This window comes from Pholis gunnellus (assembly GCF_910591455.1).
Source record: "Pholis gunnellus genome assembly, chromosome: 2".
Taxonomy (NCBI): domain Eukaryota; kingdom Metazoa; phylum Chordata; class Actinopteri; order Perciformes; family Pholidae; genus Pholis; species Pholis gunnellus.
Window position 1 is genome coordinate 2,807,583 of NC_136536.1, and position 23,520 is coordinate 2,831,102.

The 23,520-nt window shown below is 43.6% G+C and overlaps 1 protein-coding gene across 1 annotated transcript in view; it reads left to right on the top strand.

Annotated features, from left to right (window-relative positions):
* The window catches only part of LOC306704905 (zinc finger protein 512B-like), a 32,200-nt gene continuing 8,680 nt past the window's right edge, over positions 1-23,520 (top strand). Inside the window, 10 exon segments of the mRNA XM_079171507.1 lie at positions 1-324; positions 2,576-2,710; positions 16,491-16,570; positions 16,738-16,866; positions 17,746-17,921; positions 18,009-18,295; positions 18,392-18,463; positions 19,877-20,011; positions 21,043-21,164; positions 22,554-22,646. Of these exon segments, the coding sequence (XP_079027633.1) occupies positions 2,578-2,710; positions 16,491-16,570; positions 16,738-16,866; positions 17,746-17,921; positions 18,009-18,295; positions 18,392-18,463; positions 19,877-20,011; positions 21,043-21,164; positions 22,554-22,646 (1,227 nt within the window). The 5' untranslated portion in view covers positions 1-324; positions 2,576-2,577.

Consider the following 23,520-nt stretch of genomic DNA (forward strand, 5'->3'; position numbering starts at 1 on the left):
GAGAAAACTGGGAATAAAAAAAGGAGAAAGTGTCCAGGATTGTTGCTTTTTTGTTGCTTTTTCATGTGCAGACCAAACCGCTCTGCTCTCTTTTTCTTCCGCCTCGTCGTCGGTCCGCTGAGTGGGGGGACAGGACGGCTGTCTGCTTCCTCACCCCCCCCCCTTACCCTCCCCAAAAAGAGCCCTGTCTGACCGGTCCTTGACGCACAGCAGGTGTGATTGCCATGTAACATAACATTGGTGGAAAAAAACGCCCACTTCGGTGCCCCCGTTCCTCCCTCACGTGGGTGACCCCGGGTGGCCCTTTTGGTGCCGACAACTCAGGTAGGTGTGGCCGACAAAAAGAGAGTCTTTTAACCACACAAATAGGCAACTATGTAACCTTGTTGTGGTTGACACACACACACACACACACACACACACTCAGCATGGCAGAGTGCCACGTGCGGAGCTAGAATACTTCTTCCAGGTTTGGTTTGTCAGCATATTTGTGTGTGAGGAGAGAGAGAGATGTGAGTGGGTGTCAGCCAGGTTTTGTTGTGTCTTGCTCAAATGTATGGTAATGTGGAAACAATCTTATATATGAAAACACCAGCTGCAATGTTGTTGTTTTTAAAACATTGCTGAACAAACGCCAGAGCTAGAAAGTGTTGTGATGGTTTGTTTCCCTACAGAATATTGTAGGAATGCCCAATATGTAAGTTTAAAAAGAAAAAGCACAGAGTTCACTATAGAAACTCAGAAGTATTAAGCCAGCGTACGATGTTCTCTAAAGGACATTAAAGGCATTTCATTAAGTGAATATCTTTCTGTTTCTTTAATTAAGAAGTTAAAGCTCCGTCTGTAGTTCTTTCACACAGGAACAGGAAGGTGTTTCGAGTCGGACGCGTGCAACACTTCTGCAACATCTCATCGCAAACCGAGCGTGTTGACGGATGAGCTGAGCAAGTAGAGAGAAAAGAGAGAAAAAGCATACTGGATCGTAAAGCAGACCCACTTTTAGACTGAGGTTCATCTACGAAGAGCCCCCCCAAAAACTGCCATAAAGCAGGTTACTGTGGGTGATGGTTATGGTCCCGCCCCTTTCTGGTGGACCATTGTTGGACTTTATGTCGGAAAAAATAGTCAACGGTAACTGTTTGAATTTGTGCCCTGAAAGATAAATATGAAGTTTGTATAATAAGTCTCATTCTGAGTATAAGACCATGAAAATACGTAATTATTTATTATTATTATTATTAATTACACAGGTTTAACACGCAAAAGTATCGTAAGTGTCGTCTCTCTCTGAAGCTACGATGTGTTTCGTACCAGAATTTACTCACAACGACAACAACAACGAGGACATCACGTAAGATAACGTTACGTTCGTGCGTGCGTGGAACGTAGCTAAGTTAGCTAGCTCGCTAGCGGGCCAAGCTCACGGCCATGTTGGTAGAGACGTAGTTCACTGAGCGGTTTAGAATGGCACTACGACAAAATGTGCAAAATCACCTTTTAAATTGACAAACCTCATGTGTTTCATGGCATCATTTCAAACAGAAGCAAATAAATATTTGTCTCTCACCGTTGACTACCGTAGATATTTATATTTTCCCATGGTGTGACTTTGCCTCTCTATTAAATGGCAGGCCAAGCTGTGTAATCTTATCTAGCAGTCAATAAATAAAGATGAACTGTCGATTAAAGCAAAACTATTTTTGCTGCTGATCACGTGACCCGGCCGAGGGAAGCATCACTTGTTTTTATAGTAAAGAAAGAAGGCAGGAAAGTACCTTCGTCCCCTCCCTCTCCCTCCCCTTGACTCACCTTTTGTCTAATGGGCAGAGCATGGAGTTAGCGTGGAAGTGGCGCATATTGATTTTGAAATGAAACATGGAAGGTCGCGCCCTCATTACCAGCGCAGACGATGTGTGTGTGTGTGCGCCTCCACTCAGACAACCTTCAGTCCAACAGCGCCGGCGGTGAAGGAGGTGCAAGTGTAGAGCGAAGGGGGACGGCGTCCTCACGGTGGACGACGCTAACAACGTTTAGACAAGCAGTTAAATTAATGAGCGTCAGAAAGCGTCTCAATAGAGGGCTGCAGGGAGAAACAGGAAGTTCGCACTGGTTCCCTTCCTCTATTTCAGACAGTAATCTCTGAGGGAAACACAAGTTCATGATACTTAAACGTTTAGTTCTTCACAAATGAACACCACTTTTATGATGTTTGAATTGGAAAGTAATAAGCTAACGTTTATAACGTCTATAAAGGAACTCCACCACGGTCACATGACTTCATGTCTCCACCACCAAGATAAAGGAGGACGAGTGTTCTAGTGAGGACGTTTAGTCGTCTCATTTACACTCTTTTTAAGACACGTAGAAGCTTCCTATCTAAATTCACCAAAGAGGTATCTACTGACATGTTTTATATCGTAGAACTAAACTTAAACATCTCTTCAGCTTGTGTTAAACACAAACCTTATTTCAGACATCTAACCAAGAACAAAAAAAACACACACTGACTTCGAGACGAAGGAAACCTGGAATGCAAAAACAATAATCTCTCCTGTGTGTCCTTTGTCCCCCCCAGGTATGGAGAGCCCAAGTGGCCCCAGGCTTGGGAAGCTGTCCTCATCGGGGCTGCCAAGGGGCCGGACCCCCAAACATGGACATCCCCAGGAGCCGGTCAGGACCACGGCAGGCCCAGAAAACCACAGCAAACACAGTGAGTGTTCTTCTCACCGGTCGTTGTAAATGTGGGAACCAAGAAAAACTCTCATTTGACACGACATTAATAGATACTCAATATCGATATTGCAACGATATTGTGGGGATGAACCTTTGTACTTTCACAAAATATATACACTATGAGAATTTTGATAGATAATAGTGGTGTAACGGACCGTCGTTGATGTGAACTAGGGATTCATTACAACGTTTTACCGTCATAGTATGAAATTAAGTTTTACTGCTGATGGTTATCGGACAATCGTCAATAAAAATATGATGTCAGGTGATCGACATGAATGCTTGCTAGTCGCTGATTCCTTAAAATGCTCAAATCTGCAGGAGGAGAGCTAGTTACGTTAGCAGCACCGGAGCTAACAGCTAACGATCGGAGGTTCCATTTAGTCACATTACGATGCGTTCAGGCTCCGCTCAGTAAAAATGAGATAAACTATAACGTTATCATGATGTAATCTTGTAAAATGTCGGCCAAAATGGAGAATCGATGATCAACAATTGGTATTAGCGGCAACAATCAAACATGGTCGGGGATCTTTTAAAGTTATATTTTCTCCTTTTTTTAATTTGTGCTGAACCGATATGTGGCTCAAAGCTGTGATAAGATCCAAACTGTGGATGTTAAGGTCTGTTGCACCTCTGATAAATAATAGATCAGTCTGAAAATCACTTTACTGTAATGCAGCATTTAGAACCAGGAAGAGACAACACGTGATATATATTCTCCGGCCCGATGACGCACTAACACATTATGTGATGGTTGCGATTGTATTCTTGCAAATGTGTCTTTATGTTCCATTGGCTTTCAACCGCCTGGTCTTGTGTAATTGTTTTGTAGCTTATAATAGCACGCGGCTGGCTGTTCAGAGCTCCGGCGTGGCTTCGCGAGGATTTGGTCACCATACCAAACACGCAACTGTCTCCGTTGCTTTTTTTTATATTTGACTAAGAATCGATGGGTCCCCAGCCTCGATATAATTTTACCCCTCTCAACCACAGAAGGGCCTGGAAACTACAGCATTCTATTCCCTCAGACCGCCTTTACAGTGAGAAAAACCAAACAAACCAAGCACTGACATTTAGTGAAAACTCCCGAGCCATCTGGGTGGAGATGGGGTGGAAGATTTTAGAAAAGAGAGAGAGAGCCAGGCTGGGGAATTATGTTCCAATCCAGGACCCGGCAGATCATCAGGACTTTGTTAATAGAGTCTTGGACCTGGAAAACTGGAGCTGCTCTAATATGACCCAGTTGTTTTGGTTGCTACGAAATAGCCCTCATTCCCAGACACACACACACACACACACATACACATAGCACAGGGCTAGGTGCTTGGATTTGTTTTCTTTCCATGTTAATATTCAGCCCTGAAGGCCGGGGCTGCATGCCTGTGTGTGTGTGTGTGTGTGTGTGTGTGTGTGTGTGTGTGTGTGTGTGTGTGCGTATGTTGCCCGCTGTGGACAGTAATACAGAGATTATTTTAGTGAGACAGCGGAGTGGGGGAATCTGCTTAATCTTCTAATAGTTGGCAGTTTAGAGAGGCTCGTTGGTGGACCACCACAGGACCTCATTTTAGTAGTCAAGTCACAGTAGTCAATGGCGAGGGACGGATCATTTTGCTAGTGAAGACGAACACTTTGTCGTAAGATTTTTGAAGTATAAGACTGAAAATACGTAGTTAGAAAGACGCACAAAAGTGGCGTGAGTGACGTCGCTCTCTCTCTGAAGCTACGATGCCGGTGTGTTTCCTACGAGGATGTTCTAACACATCTTTCTCTCGCTGGATAAAAAGCTCGCTAGCAAGACAAGCTAACGGCCATGTGACGAGAGACGTAGTTCACTGAGCGGTTTCACGACAAAATCTACGACAAAATGTGACTTTCTCGACGGCCAAAATTGATCTTTTAAATGGACAAACGTCACACGTTTAATTCATGGCACGATTCAAATGGGATCAGAACATTATTTGTCTCTCGCCGTTGACTATCGTACACATTTCTCTCTGAAATGAGGTCCCATGAGGTCACAGGGGAAGGGGCGGCACTTTGCGTCTCTCCAGCACTAACTCACAGTATTGGTTTTTTAACTCCTCATTGTTTACAGGCGCCCGACTGATGGGCTGTTTGGCTCCTAAAGAATTGATTGTAGCAGAACGGCGTGTGTTTGAATGACGGGGTTTTTCTCCGCAGCCTCTCAGTGTGTTACGTTTTATAGATTTTTTTTTTTTTTTACACTTTATTACTCAATAAAGAAGATGTGCTTAAATCAATCAGTGTGAAGTTTATAGTGGGCTTTGAGCTGATCGTTTTGAGACTGGAGGGTAGAAACGAGAGACACACACTTGGCTGAGAGTCACTAATGAGTACCGCTGATGATTGTGTGTGTGTGTGTGTGTGTGTGTGTGTGTGTGTGTGTGTGTGTGTGTGTGTGTGTGTGTGTGTGTGTGTGTGTTCAGACAATGCTTTCACAGGTAACAGGCTTGGTCCTGGTTTTTACGGGACTTTTTCTGGTAACTTAAGACTTTGCCGTTTCTGCTCGTCTTGTTTCGTTTTCCTTTCCCACAGTTGATCCGCTCTGACTCTCATTAAAGTAGAGCTGCACAAAAAATACCGGTACAGTAATTGTATCAGTGTTTTTTTGTTGTTGTTTTTGCAAGTCTGTGGTAAGGAAAGCTTCCAGCTCAATTTGATTGCACAAGATAGAAATCTACAATACCATTGTGTTGTAGTCGAAGAAAAAACGTTTGTGGTATCTAGAACGTTACCAGGGGTTTCCTTTGCCTTTGGAGAGGCTTAGTCGGTCTTGGTTGGAGTTTTACGTGACGAGGTTTTAAGATTCTCTAAGAACATCCAGCAACCTTGAGGGGAAACAGTAACTGTAGGAATTGATTTAGACAAAGCAGAGCATGAGGAATTTTTTTACATTTTCTTCTCAAAAAGGGCACTGGATCACGATGACATTTGTAATTCCCTAACCACCAACACCATAACTGCTGTGATTCACTCGGCTGTAGTTGAGGCTAAAAGATATTCATTCACTTTTCTGTAGTTCCCTACAGCTTAAAAACATCGACTCCGTCTTCATCCAAAATGTGTTACCTCTTCAAACGACCTTTTCAAATCTGGCCTTCTTTGCTGATTAATCGTCAGTGTTTGGCTTGAGCTCTCTGTAGCTAATGATGAGGACAAATGCTACGGTGCTAATCATAATGAGCCTGGCGCTAGCTTGTCTATCCCAAGAGGGGGGCTGCGAGTCTCGGTTTGGGAAAACAAAGACATCAATATCTAAGGCTCCCTGTGGAGGTTTTTTCTATGTCCGTTGTACACAGTGTGCTCTTCAGATAACCAGGTAACGCATTATCTTCCCTCTTCCCGCTGCTCGTGTTTCATTTTTTTTATCCGATGTTCATGGAAAGTTCTACCCTTCCCACCTGAATGTATTATCAGTACTCGCGCTGATCGATTTGTCCTTCCATGTAACCATGAAGAAAATCCTCGACTTCTTGTTTTTTTTGTGGTTTCCTGAAAACCCCCTCTTGTGAGGTTATGCATGGAAACGAAGAACGCTGCAAATCCGGTGTGTGTGTTTGCTTTTCCTGAAGTGGTGCGGTTGAGCTGTCACATCGCCACACCAGACAACTTGCAGGAAAGGATGTGGTCCTTGAGGGTGACTTGCTCTCGTCTTTGTCTCTCTATTTCTTTCTTGCTCTCACATTTGTTTTACATTAACATCTTATTGGAGCTCTGGTTTTGTCATTTTTTTCCCCCTCCACCAGCAGTCTGAGCTGTTAAACAACCTTCAGTGAAAGTATTTGGACAGAACTAATGCTGCTCTGCCAAATGCTTTAGGCAAGCCCTGAAATTAGGCTCCTTTCTGCAAACATTAATGCAAGCCTAAATGAGTGGACTCTAGGCGTGTGTGTGTGTGTGTGTCTGTGATTATCCCTCCCTCCTACCATACCTTATCCCAGGACACAATGTTCCTGTTGGGCATATAGACAGAGCATATTTAAGTCTCCATTGGCTTTGTATTGTGTGAAGGTTGTCACTTTTGTCTGGTAGAAAACATCAGAAAAATGTGTGGTTGGATGCACTTACAGCAAGGCAAAGCTGTTTGGCTCATTTTCTGTAACCAGTGTCTCATTTGAGCACGGTGGAATTAGCAGTCTAGCTAACCAGCCAGCTGTCCTCTAGTTAGCTAGCTTGCTAATTCCCCCATGCTTTAATGCTACACTGGTTACAGAACAAAGTAGTCACTGATCTGTTGATAGCAATGTGTGGATGAAACATTAAGTTGTTAAAGTTTACTCATTTACTCTGGCTCTCTACGCTTCGTGACGTTACTACTCCACTGTTCATATTAGTCGTTACTGCAAAACCTCACCTCAGTGAGTCCGCAAGTCTGTTCAGTTGATTTTGGAAGTTAGCACGCTACAGCGGTCGCAATGGAAACTGTACACATAAAAACGGTCGCCACTCTGAACATCCTGCGACATAAATTTGAATGCGATTGTCCATTCTACTCCTATTTCATTTCTATGTTCTATACAAGCATCAGCAGGAAGAATGGGAAAACTGGGGGCTCCTGACACTCAGTATGTCCAACGTTACGTGTGCAGCAAGCATTTTGTCCAAAAGTCAGTTTTAGGCTAACTATATTTCTGTTATTACTGTTTAAGTAATTTTGACTGTATGGAACGTGTGTTACAGTGGAATGTCGATAAATCAGATAGCTATGCAGTATTATGTTTGCAAGTGCCTTTGCTACCTACAGTAGCTTGCTAACACATAGCTAACATTAGCTAGCTAACAGCTGACATGTACCATTGTGATGCTGGTATTAGACATAGAGTGCTAAAATAATCCTTTGATTTAAACTAGCTTTGTTTGCGTTTCAGTCCTCGGTTGCATATTGTTTTCCTGTGACTATGCTCTGTGTGAGGGGAGATCCAGAGTCTCTTATCATTATGGGGAAGTTCTGCATAGATTTCTATGCTTGTGGCTATGTGTGACTGTAAAATGTGCTAGTTTGTGCTGTTTGTGTCATGTCTACATCTGCGTGCACAGACGTGAGTGTTCTCAAATGACCATGTCCAATATACTCTGGACTGCAGGACCTTCATTTCAGGCCCATCTGCTGACCCTGCATATTTGCCTCAGCAGCAATCTATTGCTTCCTCACACTCCCTCTCGCTACCTTTTCATCCTCCCTCGTCTCACTTATTAAGCAGTATTATCAGCAGCAGTGCATCCATCCCCGCAAACCATCCTCACCCTACTCCCACTCACTATCCCCACTCCCAATCCTCATGTCTCATATAGTCCTATATTTTGTAGTTCTCGCCTACTGATGCTTTGAGTCTCAAAGAATTTGGTGAAAAACCAAAAGGTAAAATCGATAAAGAGCTTTAGATTGGAAGAGTTTGTTTTGGAATGAAATTGAATTCTGATGCTTTTCTCAGCCTGATGCTGCATCTCGGTTTTTTGAGGAGAGTCCTTTGTCATCGTTGTCACACTTTTATTTGGCAGGCTTTAAGGATGGCAGATGAGAAGGAGTACATGGAAATGGGAAAAGAGAGCAATTGAGTCGGTGCGTCACTGTCCATAAGGAGGGCACTGCAAACAGTCTGGAGCAGGCATTGTCTGTCTGGCTCGTATATATGATATGTGCCGTTGCATAAACACATGTGTTTTTTTTAATGGGCGCTGGAATATGAACTGTGTGTATACAAAGACTGTATATAATAAGTGGACGTTGTCAGCGCGAAGTCACCCATTGGTTTGTAGACTGCTGTTCTGAAGCCTCAAGTTCGGCATTTTGTCAGTCGCCATCTTGGTATCTGGCCTTTTTGCCATCTCCGTTTCTGGCCTTTTCGCCATCTTGTTTTTTTGTTTTTGGGCGTCGCCATCTTGGTTTCTGGCCATCGCCATCTTGGTTTTTGCCCGACATCGCCATCTTGGTTTTTGGGCGTCACTATTTTGGTTTTTGGCCCTTGCCATCTTGTTTTTTTTTTGGAACCAGAAGTGAAACTAGAGGGTTTAGCTTTCTTTAGGCGACCAACTGAAAACACGCTGTGAAACAGTTAAAATTCCAAGACGAGAACATGGACTACTCCCAGACCGGACAACGCCGTGGTAGCGTCCTGTCAATCACAAGGTAGCCCCGCCTTAAAGAATAATTTACGAAATAAATGTTCATTCAGTAAATTATGTATCGAAGACTTGAAACTAGAGATTGAGACCATAAACTCATGTTAACAATGTTTACTGAGATAATAAATCATGAGAGAAGTAGAGTCATTTTCTCATAGACTTCTATACAACCAGAGGAGTAAATATGACATTAAATATGTTTTATTCACTTCACCATCAGTTTCCCTGTCGACATCATCCCCCAGGAATTCATTGGCCGCATGTGTGGCCAGTCACCCGAAGCTGTTGTGGTTGGATGTGACTAAACATACTATTGGCCATGAGCCAAGTGGGAATCAGGCAATAGATCAGGTTTCCAATAATATGAAGCGTGCGGCTGATGTGGAAGGCTGTAAAATCGATGCAGGTCTGAAGATGCTGTCGGGGTTCCGTGAGTCACCAGATTATGTAGCAGGAATCTCGAGCCCTTTTCTTTGATTTGGCTGCTTTCAAGTGTGGTTTAGTGGTGCTAGTAAACAGAGCCTACCACAGGTCTGTGTGGTGATTCCTGGCCTCTTACACAAAGTGATTCCCTGTTCAGTAGTTCACACTGCTAAAGGCAGTGAAAATCGTTTTTATTTAGGACACTCACACTTCTTGGACTGGACACTAAATACCTGCTATTTAGTAAGAATATCTCCCGCTCCAAGTCTGTTAGTAGTACAAACCTCTAAATCAGTTTGACCGTGAATAAATTCTGTCCATAACATATCCACCACAAGGGGAATTTTAAATTTCACAACTTTGGTACCCCCGATACTAGAATCGAAGAAGACACAATTCATGCTATTATTCTCACTTATGTTACAATCTATCTATAATTTTCTGATCAACACTGTCATTTTGATATGTGGGTCTATTCTGTAACATCTACTGCATGTCTGTCCATCCTGAAAGAGAGAGACCCTCCACTGTTGCTCTTCCTGAACACTACATTTAAAAAATATGTTTATTTTATTTTTGACTAAATACAGGGATGACTAAATATGATTTAATCTAGACTTTAAATGATGGAATATATCTATGAAAGATGGATCCCACCTAGGAAAAGCTGTTGTCCATATGTCTCGCCCCAAAGGTTAAGCCATTATTTGATAATCCAACTCAAAGATCCAGTAAATATGAAGCTGGCAGCTCACGTTTTCCTCTTCACAATCAGATCCCAGCAGATTGTCTTTGGGTTTTTTTCCTCATAAACTCCTAAAACTAAGCCCTGTTTACTTTGACCCCACCTGGCAGAATGATTTCACTTTACTATCTCAGAACTCATCGTCTATCGGTCTGACGATGATAAGCCTCTGGGGCCTCCTTTTCAGTGCACTTCTCGATTTTTTTACAGTCTCAGCAACTTGAGATGCGAGACTGGAGTTGGGGTTGAGAGATGTACAACCAGAAGTAGCCAGTTTACAAGCTAATTCTAAACCAATCATGAGCTAAATCATTGTCAGACGATAGCCAGTGGATTTCCAGATTGCATTTCGGCCAATGCCTTTTTCGCTGTTTACCTGTATTCAACCACAGCCTGCTCCAACACGATTGGTCAATACTACTCGGACCACAAACAGAAACCAGAACGCTTACAATACCAAAATCTTGTCCCGTTGCCTAAAGAGTCGGCTAATTAATCTGTTTATAGAAATTAGAGGAAGTGTAATGGCAAACAAAATGTATTTTGTATTTTTCAGTGTTTTCAGAACTAGAATAACTGCCTCGTCATCCATGTTTGTCCAAAATGTCATCTGTTAGACATTTCTGTGAAATTGTCATAATTAGCATAGGAATTCTTGAGTTGTGGCCAAAAACTTGCTTTGGTAAGTTACAGTGCCCTTTGACCACCGAAATATAATCAGTTAATCTTTGAGCCCTGGAGATTCCCTCCAGAGATATCACGTTCACAAGAATAGGACGGGCGGACGGACCAGGTGGTATATCTAGTTCTGAAGAGTGAAGCCAATACTGAAGTGTCTTGAACTTGCATTCTATCTAGTGTCCACCAGGGGGCGACTCCTCTGGTTGTATAGAAGTCTATGAGAAAATGACTACTTTTCTCTTGATTTATTACCTCAGTAAACATTGTAAACATGAGTTTATGATCTCAATCTCTAGTTTCAAGTCTTCTTCAATACAGCATGATGTTCATTTAGTAAATGATGGTCCATTTAGAGTCAAACAGACCATAAAACAGGGGATGCTTTAGGGGCGGGGCTACACAGTGATTGACAGGTCTCTACCAGAGACGTATACGACATCTCTACGTCACTCCTCCTCAGTCCAAATACGGTCTCTTCCGTTCCCTGGTTGCAAAAAGCCAAGATGGCGACGGCCAAAACGCCAAACTCGAGGCTTCAAAACTTCAGTCCACAAACCAATAGGTGACATCACGATGACTACGTCCACTTCTTATGTACGGTCTGTGGGACGGATCGATTTACAGAACATAATGCCTCCGGCCACAGGTGTTGCCGGCGCCGGATCATTAAAAAAAAATACAAAGAATACGAAAATTAATTAGTCAAAACATGTTTGCGTGTGTTGTCAACAAGTGTATTTGTGTAAGAGATTTGCATAGATAGGGTTAGAGAGAGGTTAAGAGAGAGAGAGAGTGAGTGAAGCAAGAGAGTCTGAGAGAGAGAGAGTGTGTGTGTGTGTGTGAGAGAGAGAGAGAGAGAGAGAGAGAGGAAAAACAGAGACAGAGAGAGTGAGAGAGAGCCAGCCTCACTGAGGTTTTCTTTCAGTTAGTCAGTGTCTGGGCCACAAGACTGTTCTGGTGCTACTCCACCTCCCTCTCCTTCTCCTTCTCCTTACTCACTGTCTGGAATCAGGCCCGACTGGGAGGGAATTATGGGGACATCGTCAAAGAGAGGTGCGTATGTGATGGGAAGGTTTGTACTGTGTGTGCGTGCGTGTGTGTGTGTGTGTGTGTGTGAGAGAGAATAAGATCACAGGATGACAAATAACATGCAGAGAAATAGGATGTAGTAGGAGGTGTGTGTGTGCCAAAGTGCTGACGTTACACTAAACAGAGAATGTGTGAAAAGGGAAAGTTGTGAAGAAGTAAAACAGACAATGGATGAACTTTAAAGAAAAGGAAAAACAGTAGAGGCGTCAGTGAGGTCCGGTGCTTGCTCTCACTGTAAACCACTTCTAGCTTTAACACATTAAGAGGTGGTTACACTCCGGCCGTATCAAATTCTCCCCCCGTTGTCGGTTGAGATTGAGGAAGTAGTGAAGTAGTGTCTTCTTTCCCGTGGAGTTGTGTCAGTGGCGAGTGGTGTTTGTGTCTGTGTGCGTCGTCTCTCTCTAAACTACAGTATGTCCGAACCCCGCTGTGCAGACGCAGACAAAGGCTCCTGTGTGAGTGTTTGTCGAGGAAAACAAATAACTGTTCTGTGTGTGTGTGTGTGTGTGTGTGTGTGTGTGTGTGTGTGTGTGTGTGTGTGTGTGTGTGTGTGTGTGTGTGTGTGTGCACCCTTGCACTGGAGCGGTTGCAGGCGTAGCTAGGAGAAGTTGGAGGTTATTTGAGATCATTCGGCAGCTGCCAGCACTCCTGGGTCTCCTGACTCTTCTTCTTCTTCGTCTTCTTTCCTTCTCTTCTTCTCTTCTGTGTGGAGCAACAGTTGCAGACAGCTGGGAGCGAGTCATAGTTTGACATTATTGAACAGCTGTTTTATCCCCGTGGCCTCTGTGGCTGAGTAACCGAGGTTTAGATCTGACACAATGGGCCGGCTTTGTTTCGTACCAAGACAATGGTTGCGATTTGCTGGGCGCCAGCATTTTCGCCACCACGGACTGTATATAAGGAGTGGATGTAGTTCGGCATTTTGGTTGTTGCCATCTTGTTGTTTTTTTTTGCAACCAGAAGTGACACGAGAGGTTGGAGCGATGCACCATTAGAGTGCTGCAGGAATGAGTCTGAAAAGGCGATAAATGACTCAGCATTTTTGCACTTTGAGATTTTAAGCTTTAACGTGTCTTAAAATAGGCGGTTGCGAACGAAAGTTTCTAAATGAAACGACAAAACGTCATCACGCCGACTAGTCCGCCTTCACAGCCTCGTTGTGTTTATACTCATGGTCATGCAACCGTGTTGTAGTTCCTTTATAAGTTAATGTTGGATTTTTACTTCTGCCTGTTGCATTTATGCTTTAAAAGTAATAAAGTGGTGTCAATTTGTGAAGACTATCTGGCTGAACAAAACTTGTAAAAACTTGTGTTTGCCACATAGAATATTTTCTGCAATAACCCAAAATCCAATAGAAAAATCTCATTGGAATTTTGTCGAGGGAAATGGTGCATAGTTACAAAATCATTTCACCTCAGGTTAATAGCAGACCACCTCAAGGTGTCACTCAGACAGAACCAGGACGTTCTGATGTAGCATTTCAAAATTAAAGCCCTTCAAAGTCTTAGTTTGACACTAACTTCCTGGTTTGTCTGCAAAAGATACGTCTTCCCTGCAGCTCTCAATAACAAAGTGAAAAGTAGGGTCATTTTCTCATAGACTTCTATACAATCAGACTTTTGTTTTGTAACCAGAGGAGTCGCCCCCTGATGGCCATTAGAGAGAATGCAGCTTTAAGAAAGGTTTTCGACTGTGTGCTTCCCTATTCTCAAGCAATCAGAGCAAAGTAAAATATACTGAACACATTCAATTGTGTTTGCAGGAAAGACAACTCTGCTGTTATATATTTCATTTTTGTTACAGTTAAATGTGCACCTGTGCTTCCTTTGGCTCGTGTGTGTGTGTGTGTGTGTGTGTGTGTGTCGGCCTAATAGTCCGGCCTGCTTGAAGCCTCTGATAATGGTAACTAAGACAAGTGGGTCTTATTCCCATAGCAACAAGAACATATCTTTCCCAAGAGCAGAATTCATTAATTACGCCTTTTCTTTTGCGAGACCTTTATTTTCTCAGACAGGAATTAGAATGCATGCTCAATTTCCTCCTCAGCACAAGAGCTGCACCGCCGACTGCATCACCTCGCCAGCTGCTACACAGACAGCTAATAGAGAAATGCTCCACCGCCGTGAGAATATTAATACACTCATATCTATGCACACACATTATCACACAAACTGGTAATGGTTTTTGTGTACTTGTTTGTGTGCTTCGGTGTGTGTTTGTGTCGTGAGCTGTTAGTTGCTCCAGCAATACTGTGCTACTACTTCTCATTCAGTCTTCTTCAGCCCGGCCTTATTTTCCCTTCCACCTTATTATGGTGACGCTGAAGTAAAAGATTACGTGTAATCCCCGTCGGTCGTGCGTTTGTGTCTCCAGTGAGAAACAAAAAGAAGACAAATGAGGGGAGAAGGGGAAAGTTGATACTGTGTAATAAAAAACAGAGGAGAGCGAGACGGGGAGTTCACGGCAGGTTAGGCCTGGATTGCATTTTTATACACATTAACGTCACTGACAGAGAGAGATGGGTTTTTTGGGGGTTGAAGGCCATCCTTTTTCTGAGCGACGATGGCAGGAAGTCAGTTCATTTATTTGATGAAAAAAATCCCGACAAGGATTATACTGAGTGCTCTGATCCGCCACCAGCAGCAAGCTTGTGTGCATCCTGTCGCTGCTTGTCAATGAGAAGAAAACAGTCGGCGGACACAAGCTGCGTTCCAAAAGCGCATACTTTTTCTTTTTCACTTTTAGTGCGTACTGAAGCTGCCCTTACAAAATACGCACTGATGCATGCAGTAATGCATTCAACTGGGACCAGGCGGCAAGTTCTGAAAATTGTCTTTAACCTGCATTCTCTCTAATGTCCATTAGGGGGCGACTCCTCTGAATGTATAGAAGTCTATGAGAAAATGACGGTGAAGGAGTGACGTAGAGACGCCGTATACGTCTCTGGTAGAGACCTGTCAATCACCGTGTAGCCCCGCCCCTAAAGCATCCCCTGCTTTATGGTCTGTTTGACTCTAAATGGACCATCATTTACTAAATGAACATCATGCTGTATTGAAGACGACTTGAAACTAGAGATTGAGACCATAAACTCATGTTTACAATGTTTACTGAGGTAATAAATCAAGAGAGAAGTAGAGTCATTTTTTCATGGACTTCTATACAACCAGAGGAGTCGCCCCCTGGTGGACATTAGAGAGAATGCAGCTTTAACACATGAAGCATTGGCTTCACTTTTCAGAACCAGAGGTTGCAGCCGAATCATAACATTGCAACTTGAGCTTTGACTCTTTTGCTCATATATCTGTTATGCAAAGGATTGTGGGTCAGATTAGCCAGAAAAGCATGCTGGCTTGCCTACTGCAAAATACAACCAAATGTAGTAGGACATCCTGGTATTTGTGGCGTACATGCATGTGACACACTATGTATTGAGACATGCTAAATATTTTCCTTGCATACTAGATAGTATGGTAGTATGGATATTGGAACACACAGTAATCCACTGCCGCACTTCACAGCAAACGACTGTCACATCTACTTCAAGGAGTTTCCCTTTGACATTTTCTACATCTGATATGACTGAAGCGGCGCCGCCGTCTCCTGCCTGCCACGTCTCTGCTGCAGCTATCCGGTCTTTGCCGGATCAATGCCGGGGAGTCGAGGGGGCGCATGTAAAGATACATCACTCTAAAGGAGCAGTGTGAAAAGCCTCAGCTCCAACCTGCAGCACCGCCATTCACAATTCTGCTTGGTCAGATGACAAAGTCCTCTGCCTCTGCAATTCTCTCCTCTCTCCCTCAGCATCCTCTCTCCCGCCCCTCCCTCCTCTTCCTCCTCTTCCTACACATGCATACACTCGTCCTCAGCTCCCTCCATCTCTCTCTCTCTCTCTCTCTCTCTCTCTCAAGCAGCTCTGTACAGAGGAAATAGAGCGCAGGGTGGATAGTAGCGCAGAGGTCTAATTGTAGCTGAGAAGAGAGCAGTAATGAGCATGGCCTGTGAAGTTCGCATGGAGAAAGATCGGGAAGGGTGTTTGGAGGGAAAAGGGAAGGCAAAGAGACATGAGGAGAGGAGAGAGGGAGAGAGAGAGAGAGAGAGAGGGAGAGAGAGAGAGAGCTGAGGCAGTGGGTCTGCTGAGTGCTGTGTCAGAGGTTCACACAAGCCACTAGCGATTTATAGCGGATCCATTAGGCTCAACAGAAGGCCTTCAACCACACTGCCCTCTCTACTTTATCTTCTTCTGTTTATGCCACAATCACACCTCACATCTTCTCAATATTCAAACCCATCACCACAGCCGTATACGTCTGTTTTCATCGTACGTGTTCATGTCCGTATTTAGCTTGAATATGCGAGTGGATTCAGGGGTTTTGAGGAAAAGGTATTTTGCTGAAGTTGGGGTATTTGCTTCTACTTTGATGTCCTTGTTTTTATTTTTTTCATTTATTTGTATATTCTGTGTATGTACGTTGAGAGCAACATAAAAAACAGAGTCAAATTCCTTGTATGCGTACGCATACAGGGCCAATAAAGCTGATTCTGGTTTGTGTCGCTCCCGAAAGTGCTCATACAAAGTTAGAATAAATTCATATTTATCTGCAATGAATGTGAAGCCCTTGCGGTACTAACTCAGAAATGTTTTTCTCTCTCGCTCTTATTATACCAGGTCCGATGTGTGATGAGCCAGCAGAGGGGAAGAGGAAAGGTCGCCCTAAAGCAGAAGTGCAGGAACTGAGAAGCATCCCTGTGAGTATCTCTCTTTGAACTGAGTGGGTGTTTTGAAGTGGGCTTCATTTATTTATTTTTTTCCTGCAGAGTAGGCAGCTCCCCATGAATATGCACGACATATACAGTACAGTTCTAGCGATAATCCGTGCATGCATTGAACTCTCTCCTCCTCACCCCTTGAGCAGGCCCATATGATAGTACAATGGAAGGAAGAGTTTAAGCGCCGCTCCAGGGTTAAGTGTCCGTGTTCGGGCTGCTGGTTAGAGTTTCCCAGCATCTATGGCGTCAAGTACCACTATCAACGCTGCCAGGGGGTGAGTCACTAACCTCTGTTCTTTCCTGTTATGCGGCTGTTTCCACCTTGTGCTTCAGAGTAGTCTTGATCACAGTAAAAAAAGATGTTGAAGACAAATTACCCGTAAGGTTAGTTTAAATCAGGGTTTAAAACTTCCAGATAATTGAAAATACGCACACCTTAATATATTTAGGGATCATTGACTACGTTTACATGCACCAAATATTTTGCCCTCATTCCAAAATAAGCCGTTTTACAAGGTTAATGAAAAATAATATTCCACTAATAATCCCGTTTACACGCAGTTATTCAGATTGACGTAAAACGGCTCCATTCTCCGGTGTGTTTGACGGGTCGATGTCCCAACATGTCGCGCATCACGTCAAAATATCGAAAAGTGGAACGACAGGAGCCGCTTGTGCCATTTTGCTTCAGAATGTTTCTCCTTCTGACCAGAAATGTGGGCTTTTCTTTCTTCAGCTTTACCAGCTACTGGCTAGTTGGTTTGTGTACAACACACAGGAGTTGCTCGTAAACAGGAGAGAGAGGGCGCGTGTGGCAAAGTGCCATAAGAACCTCTATTGAGACTCATATTCTGAATGAGCTGTGTACATGTCCAAAAAAATGCTCCTAAAACCTGAATGATATCGGCATACCTCACGTCTTAGCCAGAAAATGCCCCATTCGGAATATGATGTTGACACGAGCCTCGTCAAATTCAGAATGTTGTCATATTCGGAATAATAGTGGAATATGAGTGTGCAGGTAAACGTAGTCATTGCCCATACATGGCTGTTTCAGGAGCCTTCCAGTAACAGCTTCCCACTGTGGTTTTATGTTGCGTAAGGGAGTGAGCTCACTTTAAATCCCCTCTCCTCATGTCCCATGTTTGTATCAGGCCACCGTAGCCGAGAAGCTGAGTCATGGCTGTCCCTACTGTGAGGCGGTGTTTGCCACCAAGGTGCGCCTGCAGAAGCACAAGCTGTGGAACCACACGGACAGGGCCGGCGTGGAGCCCAAGGACGAGCAGCCTAAGCTTCAAAAGGCCCCCGTCAAGTCCAACACCAAGAAAAGGTGACATGGGATTTAGAGCTCAAATTCCCCACCCACATAATTGATGCTATAGTGACGTCGTAATGCTGACCGCCCCAAATCTTTCAGGCCCATGGAGAACAGTCCCCCCTCTCCCGTGTTCTTCAAAGTGAAAAAGACCCACGAGGTGTCCACGCCCTCCCACAACGGAGAGCTGGCCCACCAGAAGAGCGAGAGGAAACTGCACAGCCAGAGCCAGCCTTCGCAGCAGATTCACCAGTCCCAGCCGGTCCAGCCTCAGTCCCAGCTGTCACAGCAGTCCCACAGCGGGTCGTCCGACGGGGAGGGCAGCGACAGCGAAGGGGACAGCCTCCCCACTTCTTTCCCCGACGAAGACCCGGAGCGAATGAGGCACAGTAAGATTACAACGTGTCTTTTTTGGCGATGGACCACGTGTTCTCGTTATACGCCTGTGTGTGTGTTTGACCGTTCCGTTCCGTCTCTTGAGCCAGGACGGAAGCAGAAAACACCGAAGAAGTTCACCGGAGAGCAGCCTTCTATATCCGGAACATTTGGATTGAAAGGTAAATGATGGTATATGATGTAATCAAGTAATCTCCCGTGGGCGTGATATTAAATGCCTGGCCTGAAGGATTTAGGGGGATCTATTGGCAGAAATGGAATATATGACATGATAAAAAAAAGCTGGCTAGTTTTGTTTTGTTGCTTGTTTTTTGTAGGACAAGTTTCTCTTAATATGTACAATCACTCACTCTCTAGTGTTACTTGAGAAAGTTAACATTAACCAACGGGTCCGCATTAGCCGACCCCTACGCTGCTGGCAGACTACTTTGCCGGGAGGAGAGCAGACGGGAGCTCTGTTTGCCAGGGACGCTGGCTAGTTAGCTAGCTAGCTTGTCCATCTCCAGAGCTGGCTAGTTAAGCTAGCTAGTCTCCAGAGCTCCCGGCCTGCTCTCCTCCCGGAGAAGTAGCCTCCTAGCAGCGAGTAGTGAGGCAGAGGGACCGTTAGACCCAGCACTGCCACTGGCCACCAGCCAGATGGGTGGGCTTATTTTCTGTAACCAGTGTAGCATGAAAGCATTGGTGGAATGAGCAATGTAGCGCGCTAACTAGCCAGCAGCTAAATGAGTAAAATAAACACCTTAATGCTTCGTCCACAAAGCACATTGCTATCACCAGTGAAAACTTAGTTTTTGATATTTTCTGTAACCGGTGTAGCGCAAAAGTATGGTGGAATTAGCAAGCTAGCTAAGTAGCTAGCTGTCCGCTAGTTTGCTTGGTAATTCTGCCATGTTTTCATGCTACACTGGTTACCAAAAATAAGCCCAACAGCAGGCCATCTCTTCATCTCTCGGCTGAGGTGGTTAGCAGAAGGCTAAGCTAAACTATTAGCAATGTTTTCTCTCCATCTCTGAAACGCTTGGCCGATGTTGGAGACTGTAATCGAGTCCATTCATAGCCACGTGTTCATCGGTGTACGAGTTGTTTTGTTTTGCTTAGCTTAGAATGAGCCTTTCACACCTACCTATGGAGAGGTTTGAGGCGTTCAAAAGAACCGAAGAACATCGTGTAATGGGCTCCCCACTGCTGCCGATCAATGGTGCTGGTCTTTGAACGCACCGGGCAGACATCACGTACACACAGCTTTCCCAGCATCTCTCTTTCTCTTTCTGTCTCATTCATATGCTGAAAATGTCTCATGACTCATATAGCGGCGCTGTAAACTACTTATCACCACGTATCAAACAATCCAACCACAGATTGCTCTCTCTCAGTGCATCTGTCAGTGATTCAGTATATCGCAAAACAACTTCCTCTTCTCAGTTACTACCTCTTTTTTTCATATCCAGTATTGACTTTCTATTGTTCAGCCCTGTCCTCCATCTGTCCGTCTCTGCTTGTATCGCTCACTTTACCTTAAATACGTTGAATGGGAGCATTAATTACTACCACGCTCGTGTGTCTATGTGTTGCAGGTATGACTAAGGTGGAGGAGAAGCTGAAGGCGGGCCGTGTGAAGAGATCAGAAGGGAGTGGGTTCAGTGAGGAGCCCCAGAGAAGACCGACTTCAAGTCAGTCCTCCAAGAAAGATCCAGCTGCAACCAGCTCTGGTGAACACCTAGATCTTTTTCCTTTTTTAAATAAATCAATTCACAAATATAAATGCAGAGCTTTAGATCTTGGTATCATTAAAAAGTAATACCGGTACGAATATCTGGTAATTTCTCTACAAAACCCAGTTTTTAACTCAAATCCATCAATCATGAAGGATGTCATGTTGCCTTCCTTTTCTTATGCCTAAATAGGATGTATGATAAAGCTCACTAAATAGTGAGATAGATCTGAACCATGATTATTTTCATTATTTAACAATGTTTCAGTTATTTTGTCAATCAATCATTTAGTATAAAAAATGTCAGAAAATAGTAAAAAAATGTCCCATCATTTCTTAGAGCCCAATGTGATGTCTTCAAATTATTGTTCTTCAAATTCTTCAAATTAAAATGTATTATTATTTAATGAAACAGCAACAAAACCTCACATTTAATAAATAGGACCAATGACTATTTGGCATAACACTTATATTATACATTTTATCATCAAAATTGTTGTTAAATCTATATTCTGCTAATCAGCTAATGGATTAATTGACTAATTGTTACCGAACTATTATGATATTTGTCTAAAGAATAACTTAACAAGCCCCAACTTTCCGCAGCTGACTGTTTTAATACTTGACTGTTTTAAAAAAGTTTGGTCTGCAACCAACAGTATCGCGGTTTGATGAACCAAAGTGATGTTTAGTATAATTCAACATGTGATACCTGCTGGATGTCCTGGTAAAAATAATAATATTTATAATTTCACAAAATAATAACATTATATTGTGAAATTATAAATATGTTTGATAAGTAAATGTATATATATATATATATACAAATAAGCCAGACTATCAAGAACCTCTTTTTAGGCTTCATTATTGATTATTTTACATCCCAACACATTATCACTTGTGAACACAAGGATTGAATGAACCTGTGAGGTAAACATGAACACGAAGTACACAAATGGAAATGTTATCCCCCTCAGAGGCACGTTACCATCTGACGGAGTAACACTTTGTTTCCACATGTTTTCTAAGGTGCCGACACCCAATGGCAGCGAGCGATCCACGAGCGAGGCGAGGTGGTGTGTCCCACCTGCTCCATCGTCACCAGGAAAACAATCCACGGCCTCAAGAAACACATGGAGATCTGCCAGAAGGTCAGTGGGCGACGCAGAAGTCCATCAGGCTGGAACTTCTGATAGAGCTCGTTGGGAAAATAGTTTTCCGATCAGACTAGTTGATACTTTGTACTTGGGGATCCCTGATAATGTTACATTGTAAAAAAACTAGGTAAGCTAGTTAAAGTTAGCCTTTAGCTGTTAGCAGCCAGTTGGCTAAATGAGCTAACAGCATAGCAACAAAACTAACCTAATCAGATACGTAGGCACTTTATATTATAATTCATTACCACGAATACTGTTCAGATTAATCGCAGTGAGTCTCTCCCGAGCACAGTACTGCTAATAAAGAAGCTAACAGCTAATGTACGGAGGTTCCATTTAGTTACATTATGGTGTGTTCAACTCCAAACACTAAAAATGGGCATTTGGCAAAGATTAATTAAAACAAATCTTGTCATTAATAGTTTTAATGATGTATTATTAGAGGTAATGTAACATTATCAGAGACTAGAAACACATGTTTTACTGAACATTGGAGGATAACGATCGTCAGTAAAAACCTATTTTAAAGTACAGTTTACATCTTGTCATGTTTTTGTGAACCACAATGCTTTTCTTTCTGAGTATGAAATAAAGCTCTCTGGACCCAGAGCTGTAATTGCCACGTTGGATTGTAACTTTCACTGCAACGTTATTGGACACCTCTCCCCGAGGACTCCACTGTGCAGAGTCCAGGGAGCCTTTACAGTAATGATATCGATTGGACGGCTGTAGAAATAACATCAGGCAGTGCAGCGTTCTCGTGTAATATCATTCACTCATCTGTGCCGATATGAAAGCTAATATCAGTGGAAATGGATCAAGGGAAAGGACACTGTGCTCTCCCGCGGTTTTGTTTGCATTGCACTCTATTGTGGTGAATAGCAGTAATAAGCGAGGTCGCGGTGACCGTTATATTGAGCGTTCTCGAGGACAAACCAGCCGGAGCGGTGCGGCAGCCTCCGGGCCCCTTCGGACAGACGTGTTCCTACAGCTGCTTTAATGGCTGCTTGGCCCAGAGACCCGTGTGACTCTATTAAAGTGACAGTCTGCCGTAAAGCAACGGCAGAATCACCGCATTACCACCGGGGTCAGTCACCGTCGAAACACCTCTGTCTCCAAATCAATACTGAGGCGAGGAGGGTCATCTACAAAAAAGTGTTAAATTGGTGTTGAATTGGCTTTTCTGCTTCCCAAAAGTTGCTCGACGTGGCCTTTGTCCTTTTTGTTTCCTCCAGAATTGCGCACTAATAACAAACTCTATTGGGTTTCAAGCAGTAGAGTGCTTTATTGATGGAGCCAATAAAGAGCACCGCCAGCGATAGTTAGGTTACTTGTTAATAGAAATGTTATTTGATCTTCTCTTTGGCCTTTAACCCCTTGCAGCTCCAGGATGCCCTGAAGTGCCAGCAGTGCCACAAACAGTTCAGGTCCAAGGCCGGCCTCAACTACCACACCATGGCTGAGCACAGCACCAAGGTACATCCTCAGAGGAGCGCTCACGTGCGAGACCACGAACGACGAGTGTGGCGACTCCGGTACATTAAGTCAGTCCACGGTCATGCCACTAATGCAGCGCCACCACAATTTGTCCCGATTTATTTGGTTTTTTTCCATGTGTATGTTGAAGCAGAAACGCGAATATTACGAGGCGAAAGAGCGACGTCATATTCAGTACGTACAACAACACGGAGGCTCTGTAGCGTAGACTGTATGTAAGAAGTGGACGTAGTCATCGTGACGTCACCATTTGGTTTGTGAACTGCCTCGAGTTTGGTGATTTTTGCCGTCGCTATCTTGGCTTTTTGGTAACCGACGAACGGAAGTGACCATATTTGATATGAGGAGGAGTGACGTAGAGACGACGTATACGTCTCTGGTAGCGACCTGTCAATCACTGTGTAGCCCCGCCCCTAAAGCATCCCCTGCTTTATGGTCTGTTTGACTCTAAATGGACCATCATTTACTAAATGAACATCATGCTGTATTGAAGAAGACTTGAAACTAGAGATTGAGACCATAAACTCATGTTTACAAAGTTTACTGAGGTAATAAATCAAGAGAGAAGTAGAGTCATTTTCTCATAGACTTCTATTCAACCAGTCTTCTTTTTGCAACCGGAGGAGTCGCGTCACCCCAAAACAACTCGTGTGTTCCTAGTAAACAAACACAGTCGGTGCACCGGGCACATCTTCCCCCTCTCCTCACTCTCCTGAAACTTGATCTCTTTTCATCTCGGTTGCCAGTAAATTACTAATGCAGTAAAAGTTAACGCCGTCTAAACACAGTTGCTGATGTGGGCTACATTTTAAATGACGTGCCATGAGGGACATATTCCCAGTCAGTCAGTTTT